At 46.3% G+C, this 12,436-nt stretch overlaps 1 protein-coding gene across 1 annotated transcript; it reads right to left on the bottom strand.

The window, feature by feature from the left end:
* Positions 1–8,898: 8,898 nt before the first annotated feature.
* On the bottom strand, positions 8,899–11,368 carry LOC122163342. The gene is made up of 4 exons (XM_042824519.1): positions 11,142–11,368; positions 10,750–10,943; positions 10,228–10,372; positions 8,899–9,652 (listed from the first exon to the last, which is right to left on the bottom strand). The coding sequence occupies exons 1-4, from the start codon at positions 11,366–11,368 to the stop codon at positions 9,565–9,567; spliced, it is 654 nt and encodes a 217-aa protein (XP_042680453.1). The 3' UTR covers positions 8,899–9,564.
* Positions 11,369–12,436: the final 1,068 nt, after the last annotated feature.

Genomic DNA, 12,436 nt, shown 5'->3' with positions numbered 1-12,436 from the left:
GTTCCCTTTCCTCTCCTTTATTCTTAAAGTCCTGAGTACTAGTAAAATCCTGCTCCTCCACCCCCCTTCCTGCAACTGGTAAATTGTGAAGAACAGGAATGTTCCTGGGAAGAAACCCAGGCTGAATCGCATTCAGAACAAGTCAGAGATTTCTTGCATAGCTGAAGCATGTGTTTGCAATCCCCAACTGCTGGAGCATGCAAGCCCTGCCAGCATATATTGTTCCTTCATATATTCTCAGAGAGCTCTTAGTGTCTAGGGCACTCTGTGGACAACATTCCACTGAGGCACAACTTCTTGGCCCATCTGCTAATGGTGCCAGGGACAAAAAGGCTCTTGTGTAGGTATGGCAAATAGGCAGCACCACTTTTCCATGAAACTACATTAGTGATGGTCGGAGCCATCAGTCTGCACGATGTCCTGTGCTACAGACTGGCTCCATTTGAGCTGGCTTACCTACAAGGCAAGGTTTCAGGCAGCTTCTAGGACTGGTTAACTCTGGTAATAAGCATGTGCAGCCCCAGCAAAGTACTGCCCAGCAAGGAGGGACAAAACTGTGAGAACTGTAATGAACGTCCAGAAGTTATCTGGTAACTGCTGGGAAGCAGCAGACAGCCAGTAGCTACACACAGCCTGCTCTCCCTTCTCCTGAGAGCTGCCACTAGCCTAGAGAGAATTTAAATTAAATCTAAATGGAATGGTTCAAAACAGGAACACGACGTGGCCAAGAAGGGTGGGAAGCCGGAGACTGAGACACTGGTTGGAAGAACACTGCTTCAGTGCATATGGGAGGAAGCTTTTGTCCTTGGCATCATGCAGTGTGCAGTACACTACAGGAGCACAAAGTGAGTCTTCACTCAAGCTGGTGCCGGTACTGGGGAAAGGCAGGTTGATGAAAGCATCACTTGCCTTTCCAATGACCTTATCATGTGAGCAGAGCTTGCCAAGAGCTGTCTCTCATTCTGCACTCCTCACAGCCTGAGCCAACAAGCCTGAACACCCTGTGCTGATATCTGATATTGCTCAGCATTGTATGGCAGTCTCGAGCACTGCAGATGCATCCTTTCAGAATGGATGACGACTTCTGTGTGCTTTTCTGCACATGGCATGCTCCTTGCTTTCTCCAGCTCATCTAACTTCCAAACATGTCCAATCCAACTTTGTAATTTCTTAAACGTGAAGAACAGAGAAAACAGAAAGGTCTTCCAGTTCAAGATCTTTGACCTCAGTACCTGAAATGGCTGTGCTGTGCTTAGCTTGGCTACTTTCATTCTCCCAGGTAGGTTCCCACGTCTGGTGCATGGCAACAGTAATGAGCAAGTAACACATGGGGGCAGCAGCACGCTTTGCTTTCTTGTCAAATATGCAGGAACTCGTGGTTGTGGCATCCTTACAAGGTCTCATGGAATTGAGGTGTCCCAGGATTTGAGGGTCACTGTATTGGACACAAGACCAGAGTGACAGTCACGGCTGATCACACTGTGGGAAATCCTTGAAGAGAGGATCTTTGCGGCCTCACAGCCCAGAAACCTGTGCCTCTGTCACTGCATCTGGCCTTCCTCCTGTCCCTGCAGTTCCAGAGCAAGCACTCTGTGCTCATGTTACGAAGAGCATTCAACTGCCAGACAGTGGCACCATTGTCTGCAATGGCAAATATGGAGGAAGTGAAAATCTCAGGGCTCAGTGGCTCAGTTCAGACCCTGCTGCCCACCACTGCAGCAGCCTGCTGAGCTTGTTGCATTGCAGGCAGGATGGAGTCCAGCATATGCCACTCAGTGGGGTGAAATGAAAAGGATGCTCTCATTTGACTGCATCAGAAGAAAGATGCAGGGTTCATATGACATCATTTATTATCTTAGAGATTCTGAGTGTTCAGGTAATGGGGAAAAGCCTTAATCTTGGCAGTGAATGTGGTAAAGGCTACGTTTTCAGAGGAGGAGCATTTAGGTCAGGGAAGTGGTCCTAATTTACACTGCAAGGCTCTGTGATTGATTGCCTGACACCAGTATTTCCACAGCAGGATGTTCTCCTTGCTGCTGGAGGTGAGCAGAACTTCAGGAGTTGCTTGTGCACCTGATATTTACCTGGTCTCTCACATCAGCACTGCACACTGTGTGAGTACACGTGGTGTCTGAGTGGTTACCCAAGCTGATGCTCAAAATGGCAAGAAATAAAAAACAGCAAAAGGAATCCCAGAGAAATGATGATGGGTTGATTATAATGAGGAATAGGAAACAAACCAGCTCTATGCCTCATGAGTAATTAGAAAATAATCATCAGACAAATGGCCAAATAGGAAAAGCATTTTCTGTAACTAAGGCTACTACTTTAATTGGAAAGTGCTGTTAACACAACTGCATGATGGAGGCGAGAGCAATAGCACAACAGGGCTGTTGCAGATCTGCAAGTAAACAGCTGAAATGCATCTCTCAACTTCAATCTGTGACTTTCTGAAGCCAAAAGAACAACTTTAAATTTAAAACTGCTGTTGGAGCTCATGCTTCAGTTGGGCTTTGTGCCAGGACATGCAAAGACTTAGGGCATTAAGAGTCTCATGTAGAAGAAAAGACAGTGAGGAGTCATTTGAGCTGGCTAGTAATGCACTGAGATGTAGCAAGATCTGCCTTCATTCCCTTTAAGCTAACTTGTGGGGAAGGAAATTGGAAAAAATGAGATTGTATCACTTATAACTCTTACAGCAAATCTAGGGCTGAGCACAGCCTTGGCCAATACAACTGTGTCCTGCATACAGAGCAACAGAAGGGTCACTGCCCCAAGCTGCCTCTGCCCTTTCAATAGCTGGGCAGTGAGGTGGCCCCTGAAGGTGCCCAAAGTGCTAATCTAGCATCATTACGGGGATCCAAGGAACTGTTCTGACAGCTGTTGTCTTCTATTCACTTTGAACCATAATCTCAGGGAACTTTTGTTCTTCCAGAGAGTTCAAAGTATTCATAAATCCACAGCCATGCAACGCTTTAATGGTACCTCTGCTATTCCCTGAGTTGCAGGGAATTAACTGATTCACCCATGGCTGATGCACACAGCACAGCCTGATCCCAGCACTGGGAAACTGGGGTGAGCAAGCATTAAGCAATAAAAGATGTGTCTGACTGTCAGTAAAGATCTAGTAATGCTGCATTTACAGTGAACACGTGAGCACTACCAGCATGACCACCAGGTACCAAACAAAGCACAACCAGCCAAATCTCCTACAGAAAAGGAGAAAGAGCTGACCAATGCCTTTTTCTACAGGCTGTGTCCCTCCTGGTTAATGCTGCAGTTCCCTGGATCTTTGCATAGGCAGGGTTTCAACAGACAGCCTGAGAATGATTACCAGGAGTCTATGTGATCCTTCCCTGGGACTCTTCACTGCCAGAAGCTGCTTTACAATATTCCCAACCATTTCCCTAACTATCTGACATGTTGGACAAAATTAAAGAAACATGGGCCTTGGCCTTCAAGATGACTGGGAAATAGCTAATCAGGCTCTCAGCTGAGCCAATTCAAGGAAGAACATTGTCAGCAATACATTTTCTCTAATTGGAGCCAAGGAATGGGTACGTTCTCATGGGAAAATCTTCCCCTTTCCTCTAGGCCACATGGACCATGAAGAGAGGGGCCCCAGTGGGCAGCACAGGATGTCTACCATAGTGCTGGGGACTTATTTAGATGATAAAGAAATGCCACGAAAACGTTCCCTTTTTTTTTAGACAAGTGCTAGGAAAGCCTCTACAGCTGCAGGAGCCCTTGCACTTCACATGCTCATGCAAATGGTGGGTAAGCAGTCTAGGGAGGGTAGCAGCCTAGGCTGCGTTTACAGCTGCTCATGGGCCCACAGCTGGGGCTCACCATGTAGACACCAACCTCGTAAGGAACACTTTGTACGTCCAGGATCCAGAATCAGGAAGGATGACCGAGTTTCACAACGGTCTCCTCCACAAAAGTCAGAGAGAAGCTGGTTCCTGGGTTGTGCTCATGAGGAGATCACCAACATGGTACACGGGAGAGTGGGTGCATGTTGGCAATGATCCCTGGCCTTTAAAACTACCAGGATCCCATGCCCTTCTCACTTGCAATTTTGTCCCTCTTTGTGCTGAATTCACAGATCACAGAATCACAGAATCACAGAATCACCCAAGTTGGAAGGGACCTCAAGGATCATGCAGTTCCAACCCCCCTGCCTAGCAGGGCCACCAAACACACACATTCAGATCAGGTTGCCCAGGACCCCGTCCAACCTGGCCTTGAATACGTCCAAGGACGGGGCATCCACAACCCCCCTGGGCAGCCCGTTCCAGGGCCTAACCACTCTCCTTGTAAAGAATATTCAGAACACATACAGGTGAAAAAAAGAAAAAAAAAGTGAAAAAAAAAAAAGGAGGGTGGAGAGGAACTACTATGAGAATTAAAGCGATAGCAGCAAGATGAACACCACACAAAGCCACCCCTCTTGCCTCACTCCTTAAAATTGAAAACACCTCTCTATTCTTCCCCATTTATTACTATAGGAAAGTGCATTTTTGAGTCTTAAGGACTTCTGTGTCTAAAGAGGTGGCACTGGGGCGTGCTGCTGTACCAGTGCTGAACTTTGGGGTATCTCTGCTTCTAGTTACTGAGGGAAAATCACAGTAAAAGTGCTAGCTATGGATCTCAGCATGATCAACATCGGACTTTAAGAACCTGCACTTACAAACTCCTTGCCTGGCAGGGAAAGAAATCTATCAAAACACTTTCTACTTACCAGAAAGCTCACACCAGCTACTCTTTGTGGAAATGTCAAGGGAACAAGACCTCATCCCAGATGGCCAGAGAACACAAGGTGCTGCTGAACAGGAGGGGAAGACGCTGTACAACATGTGGCACCTGAAGAAGTGAGAAAAGCCAGGGCAGCTTCTTGGTCCAGGAGATAAATCTTCATGCCTTTTTATAGATATGATGCATTTACAGATATTTCCAGAAAGGGGCAGTAGAGACCAAACCCACGGGACGAATAGGAAAAGACATCCTCTTCAGGGAGAAATACACATAAAGAGTGAGAATTGCTTGCAGTGGCTTTTCCTTGGCATAGAGAGGCTCCATCATGCCATGTCCATTCAAATAAAACCAGCAGGACTTACACAGGCCAAAATGGGCTGCTTGGTGTAACAACTGCAGTTTGCTCTGAGATGACTTCCTTTACCTGCTCTTCAGGAGAGCAGTAACCCTGCCTATGTTTCAAATACAGATACTGCATGGGCTGCATGAGCTGGCACAAGGTTTTTCAATGCATCAGAGGAGCACTATATTATGTACTACATAACACAGCCAATGCTACAGCACCAAGGTTTTCTGTCAAGCTCACAGATACTTATGCCACTGCTTATCACTAACACAATTTCACTTCCATCTGACCTTGAACGAGTGGAGACATGACAAAAAGAGGTGCTTTTAAAATCAAGACTCTCAGCAACTCATGTTGTTAAAGTCTGAAACAGGAAGGCCTGTCTCTGCACCTTTTTTACAATCTCTTCAGATTCTCCTGAACCACAGAGCAAAATTCTAAAGCTGATTCAAGTTCTTTACCTGGAGAAAACCCCACATGTTTTACTTAATTCAAACCACCTATTTTCAGCTCTTTATTGCTGCATTATGCCATCCTCTTGCATCATACATCATCCACGGAGGAGGGAATGTTTTTGGCAGTGGAATGCCCAGAAGCCCCAGCTGTGGGACAATACAAGCAGGCACATACCATGCAGCCAGTCTCTTCCTTAAAGAGCTTCTAGCCTAAGAATAAGATTTCAAAACAGGGAAAAGAGCAGGGAGCAACATCAGGTGAGAGACAGCTATCTGCAGCAGAGGAGGTGAGGCAGTAACAGCTTCATCGGGAAACCAAGAACCTTTTCTGATCCTGCACACAGCATAGCACAACACACCAGCAATCTGGCTGCAGACTGAAATCTTGGCTTCCCCTGAAGCCAATGGCAAACATCCCACTGGCTTCAGTGGGAGGAGGACTTTGTGCCAGATCTCGTGCTTCCCATTCCTTTGCCGTAGCCATGAGAGCAAGCTTCACTTCCAAGGCAGTGTCTGCAGCTAGGGCCTTCTGGGACAGGAGAGTGGTTCTCCTTGCCACCTGACAAGTATCAATGGGAAATAAAAGACTTCTTTTTAACAGAAAACTTTACTGCCCTGGGTAACAAGCTGCTTAGTGATATGAGACTCTCCAGCCTGAATTTTTTTTTTTAGGTTTCAGTGTCTGTCTACAAGGTGCACAAGAGCTCAATCATACAGCTTTTGGCCCTAGTGGGGACACTAGTGGGAGAGGTGGCACGAACAGGGTTACGCAGCTGGAAACCCTCATCTCTCCTGTCTTAATATCTCTCAACCCATACCATCACATGGTGGTACAAATGGACTTACAGCAACATGGCAGACAGGAAAATTAAGATGGCCCCTTTTACAGAAAGCGTATCCCAGCTGCTTTTAGCACAGCAGAGTCAATGGCTATTTGAGGAATTGAAGAAAAGGATGCTGGCAGAACTGTATGCTGACTGCACAGGGCTCTCTGTGTTTGCTCTGGCATGAAAGGTTACTTAGATCACTGTGCAGGCTGGAGATGGAAGGTTCTGGTTCCTATCAACCTGGCAGACTTGGTATAGCACAAAGGGGACATATGTTTGGCTGTTGAAATGAGCATCTTGAGATCTCCTAGCTATTTTTGAGGTGGCAAGGTCAGGGCTCACATTCCTTACAAACCTTTGCTTTCCTTGGCAATAATCAAGGGTGCTGTTAGGGAAATCCTGGTGGGTGTTTTGTGATCAGTCAAGCACAGCAGATTACATTACTGGATGGTGTATACAGGACCTCCCATCTTCTAGACATAGTAAAACAAGTCTGTTTTCTCCAGAAATTCTGGAGTCACCAGCATGGTGCTGGCCACCTGTATTATTTCTTGGGTCACACAGATTGTCTACCAGTCAGACTGATGTCTATACAGCTGACTGTTTGCATATCAATTCTAAAGGCAAAGGAAATTCTTAAAATCCCACAGCACAAATGTGCACTGCTACAGAAAAGCAGGTGGAGATGTGCCAAGATACAGCTCCTCAGTTGCTACCCCTCTAACAAATGCCCTGCGAGGAAAACTGGGAAGTATTTCATGAAAGAGCAAAGATAACATAAGACTATCCGGCAAAGGCTGGAATTTAATATTAATGGCTTTCCTCTAGTCACTGTATTTCCTGTTCCTAACTTAACCCACTAAAATCACCAATGGTCAGAGAAGGGCTATAAACTTTTTCACATCTAAAAACCCCTTCATTGGAAGATCTCAGAGAACTTGGCAAGTATTAAGGACTGCTGCAGAATGGCTGTCCTCAGAGGATACTGTCCAGGTAGTCAGCGTGCAGAAGCCTTTTTGGCTCCCAAAGCCAAATACTGAAATTTAGGTTCTGCCCATCTCTGCAGGAATATCTTCCTGAGAGGAGCTAAGCTTCCCAAGAGACAGATGGGTAACAGATACACAGCAGTGATGCGACTGGTGTCATTTCAGCCTACCAGCCAATTTAGAATCTTGCTCACAGAGCTACTCAGGGGTTACAATGGAGACTGCTCATGCCTGTGCATGGCTCAGCTGCTGGTATTTCTAAACAGCTCTGTTCAACAATAGCACAGGGAAGTTTGTTTTGATAGTGAGCTGGACTAGGCCCCATCTCCCCACCTCTCCCTGCCAGCTGGTACTTGCCTGCAGGAGTCCAAGTATTAGTTAACATGGGTAAGAAGTGCAGAATTTTTCTCTTCCAAGTCTTGTGGTCTCCTGGTGATCCTACTGTGCCACCCACGCCTCCCTTCAACTGGGCAAAATACCTGAATTATGAAGTTGACTTGCCAAGAGAAATTTAGACCAGAAACATCTCTGGAAAGATGGGTCTCACCAAGGGCTGCAGCCTGCAAAAGAGCACAGTGCTGGCTGGGGCACGTGGCTGGGGAGAGAAGCATTAGTCACTGCCTGCCTCATGTTCGGCCCCCTCGGACAGTCTCCTCTCTTGGAAGATGCACTGTTTTGCCTGTATGACTGTTGGCAGAAACTAGTGAGCAGAGCTGGTTGAAAATTTTCCATCAAAACAATATTTTTGTATTGCCAGAAGATACTTTAAAAATTAAGTGGAAAAATCAGAGGAAAGGGCCTGGGTTTTGGCTGACATTGGTGGTTAGAAAATTCTCAAACTTGAGATTTTTTTTAGCCAAAAATGGAAGCATTTGGGGTGAGGTGGGGAAGGAGAGAGGAGCAGCCTGGCAGCTTGACTCAGCAGTACCCTGAAAAACATATAAGACATTTTTTACAAATATGTTTTTGTCAGGATTTTTTGTTGGTTTTGTTTTGCTTTGTTTTGGTTTTGTTTTTTGCATAGTGAATGATTGTTCTGTTTTAGACCCATTCTACAGGGATACTGGAAAACAAACTAATGTGCTTTTTCCTTTCTTATGCTATACTCACATGCCCTTACGGTATATGCATAGGCAGCACTTTGTCTAGACAGATACATAAGAAACACCAAATCTCACAGGATCTGCCCAAGAGCCTACCTCCCAAAAACTGAAGCTCTGACAGTAAGGGACATATGCACACAGCTGATTCTGCTCTGAGTTTGTACAGCTGATGGAAAGGCTTGATAAACAATGCCATTGCCTTGCATACAAATAATCTAAGCCATGAGGGCAGACAGGGAAAAGGCACTGCTTGCAAAGGTATGGCACACACAGCTATTGCAAAATTGTCCGTACTTAATAGGCAGCAACAGGCAATATATTGCTAATGGCACTGCAGAGACAATGGCACATAAATACCTGGAAGCTGCAGAAAGCTGTTTTCCATCTTGCTAACACAATCATGCATGTTTTTCTTCTTCCCTTTTAAATTATTTCTTCAGCAAAAATGACTGAGAAAAGGAAACAACTTCTTCACTCCTGGGAAATGCAGCTGATGGCAGTACTTCTCTGGCTGTGTCAGCATCTCGTCCTCAAGATGTGGTAAGTATGTTACGAAATGAACTGGGGAAGCTGTGAGGAAGGGTGACTGCAGCCTTGGACACCTGCTGATGCCTGAGGAGTTCAGCAGGACCCCCCCTCCTCGACACAAACCTGGGCATTAAGCAGAGGTGACAGCGCTGAGGATAACACTGTGCCAATAGCACAGAAGTTGAACTACATCAATAAGAAAACTAAGAGGTTTTTAGGCAGTGAGAGCAGAGGAGGTTCAATTTACAGTGACTTCCTAAGGAATTAGACCATGATTCTGGACAGGATTTTTATTTTAGACAACACTTCATTTTTTTAAAGGACTAGTGCAACTTAGATGTGGGTTTCATACCTTTTCCTTAATGAGAGCAGCACCGGGGGAAGCACGCTCAGGAGTACTGACGTGTCCTGGCAGGGGCTCAGACTGCTGCAACTCGCCTTGCTGACAGGCCAAGCTTGACTCTCATCCCACGACAACCAGGGGTTACAGTCCCAGCAACTTCCACCACAAGCAGCTCTGGCTCTCAGCCGCCAAAGTGATAAAAGACTTCTTGTGTGATCATCTCAGGAGGCAAGTTTGATGCCAAACAAAGCTGCAGTCTGGTCGGGTCTTTCTGCCATCAGAGACAAAATCAAGGGGAAAAATGCAGAGCTGGGGAAATAAATGGAAGCTGCTAAGTGTTCAAATAATGTCTTTTCCAAGAAAATGAAAAAGACAAATAAGAAAAACCCCTACAGAAGAGTGGCTTGTCTTGCTTTGCTCGCCAGACCCAGGTAGTGCTCAACTTTGTGTTCCATTAGAGGACACCTCCTTTTCAAATTCTGAACTGTTTCACTGCCTGTCATCGCAACGGCTGCAGAATGATGCTGTATGCAACGACCCTACAGGAAACTGCCCACAGTCTTTTGATAGCTGATGCTTTTTGGGAGCAGAAGCAGACATACAGACTGGCACGCTACCAGCACTCTCCTGCTGAACGAATCAGCATTTCCCTCTCTCTGCCAGCCTGTGTTTTGAGCAGTAGCCAAGCTTGGATTTGGATCCTGCAGTTCAATTGCTGTGTGGGGCATCCCAGAACTGATGTGGATTTTATCCTCTGCTACTTTCAGTGACAAAAAATGTATCTGAGGATAGAAAACCAATGGGAGATATCCCTCTCCACTCCCTGCTAGCATGGTAATCACAACATAGGCTCATTCAAAAGAAGCACACATTCATCTCCGTACCTTTTCAGATTGTTGCTGCCAATAATGGCAAGTAGCTGCTTTGGGAATCTACCTTTTCCCCGATGACCACCTGCAGTCTGTAAGGTCTTCAGAGGAGAACCATTTCTTTGCATCATCCATGTCTGGTTGCAGCATACAAATGCCCCTGCACAAAAAACACTGAAACATTATAAAAGATCTCAGAAACAAACACAGCCAGAAAGTAACTGTGAGGGTAGACACGAGGCTACTGCAAGAGTAAAATTAGAAGAATATTTTCTTTCAAGGCTGAGAGAGATTAAATGCAATTGTGCTGAGGAGGAAGGTCATTTTGCATACGCAGCAAAAGTGGCAAAGTTTCTGAAGGGTGCAAAGCATTGGAACACAAAGCAGCTGTAAGCATGCAGCAAGGACAAGGAGATGAGATGTGTCTGCGGGGAGTAGAGGGAAAAGGACAAGGCAGACATCTCTGGAGTTAAACTGAGACTGCCATAAGCCCAAGGCTCAGGAGAAGCTGGAGATGCCAAGGATGCAAGGACTCACCTGGAGTCTGAGTTGTGCCAGGAGCTGGCCACACACACTGACGACCTGTGGGATCCGCCACCGTGTGGAGTCGCTCCCTGCTGAGACTGAGAAGGAAGCCAAGGCTTGTGGCATAACCCAGATGAGTCACTCTGGAGGCTCCTGATCCATCCAGGCCACAGAAGGATGAAAGGACTAAACACCCAAATAGCTGCCTTCACAGCCGAGCAAGAGGAACTGAGGGAAATCACATCTTTCAAGGAGGCCCAGCTGCTTCCTCCTTGCCCTATGGCTGAGGCGGTTACCTACCCTGAGCCATGTGGGCCTAGCCAGTGTCTCAGCCGTAGTAATGCACAGGGCACACAGATGCAGCCTCAGACATCAGCTGCAGGACTCCACTAATTGGGAAATACTGTCTGAGTGTCTGGCCACCATTTGGCAGAGACGGCAGCTCTGACAAAATAAGCAATGTGGTACAGTGCAGCCTCTGGGCATTCATCACGGGGTCTGTCACATGAAAGGGTCTTGAAAAGAGAGAACCCATGAGAGATGCATGGAGATCATCTTTGGAAACACCCCAGTCATCCTCTGGGGCAGCTGCTGCTACAGGAGAGGTTGTGAGCCGTCTCTGCTTAGACATTCTTGTCTAAACTCCCTTTTTAAAACAGACAGTTCTCAAGAAATCCAAAGCGAAGATTCTTTGGTCTTGTTTGTCCAAGGCACATTTCTCTCCAGGCAGACAGTCCCATTTTTAAAGAGGGTGAGGAGAAGCCAGAGATGTGATAGAAGGACAAACAAAAATCCACTTAGAAAGGAGAACTGTTTTTTGTGCATTAGTAGCACTTGAAGAACTCTTGTCTTCATACTGACCTGCTTTCCAACTGAAATAAACGGAAGGCTGCTGAAGGGCAGGTTGTACGGAGAAGTATTGTCAAGTGTGTCCAGCACAGGTTTAAGTACTTGAAGAAGTAACGCCGTTGAGGAGCAGCACCCACATCCTGCCTGTTTCTGGGTGCACTACTTTCACACAGCAAGACGACCAACCAGTGATGCAAGTAACTTGTCTGCAAGCAGGCTTCTTTTGTTGCACCATCAGAAAAGTGTGAGTGCACTGAACTGGCATCTGGTGCGATTCTTTTCTGCCTGTATATCCTCAGCACGCTGGTGTTTGTGCTGCCACTCTTCAAGGAGGAAATGCCTTTCCCAACAGACCATGTAGTGTGGAGGAAAGCACAAAGTAGCAGTCAGCTTTCACTCTACCAGCAGAACAAGGTCCTCCAGTTAGTAATGCTCGGGGTGGTGCATGAGGCTGATGCTGGGGAAAGGTGCTCCATTATTAAGCTTTTTAGAAAGAAATTTCCTTCCAGAGAAAGCAGGGTCCAGGCCAGCTTGCTGTGAGGGATCAAGAGACAGCTAAGGCTGCTCTGTACACCAGGAATTGGAAGAGAGTGAGGGAAGCAGACGGAGCTGGTGGAAGCAAAAGTGAGTTCCAAGCAGCTGAGAAGAGATCATACTTTCCTCATGGTACTTCCATGCCAGAGCACTGGAGCCATCTAACCCCACCTGCCTTTAATGAACTTGGCTGAGGTGCCTTAAATAAAAAGACAACTGAGATCACAGGGAAGGACAATGGCTTCAAACCATCTGGTTTCCTGGTTGAAAGATGGGGATTAGGAATAAAGGAAAAATAGCAAACTGCTGCATGCAA

This window comes from Centrocercus urophasianus, unplaced genomic scaffold, assembly GCF_019232065.1.
Source record: "Centrocercus urophasianus isolate 14NV4802_14NV808 unplaced genomic scaffold, USGS_Curo_1.0 seq_23, whole genome shotgun sequence".
Classification (NCBI taxonomy): domain Eukaryota; kingdom Metazoa; phylum Chordata; class Aves; order Galliformes; family Phasianidae; genus Centrocercus; species Centrocercus urophasianus.
The sequence above is the reverse complement of the archived record's forward strand: the minus strand, read 5'-3'. Positions and strand labels throughout refer to the sequence as shown.

Excerpts from the sequence above, each read along its gene's own strand:
- LOC122163342 (XM_042824519.1), bottom strand. The coding sequence starts at position 11,368 with ATGTCTAAGCAGAGACGGCTCACAACCTCTCCTGTAGCAGCAGCTGCC. Across the intron at positions 10,944-11,141 it reads GGTGGCCAGACACTCAGACA|GCAGCTATTTGGGTGTTTAG; the intron begins GTATTTCCCAAT and ends TCGGCTGTGAAG. Across the intron at positions 9,653-10,227 it reads GGCAGCAACAATCTGAAAAG|CTCTGCATTTTTCCCCTTGA; the intron begins GTACGGAGATGA and ends TTATTTCCCCAG.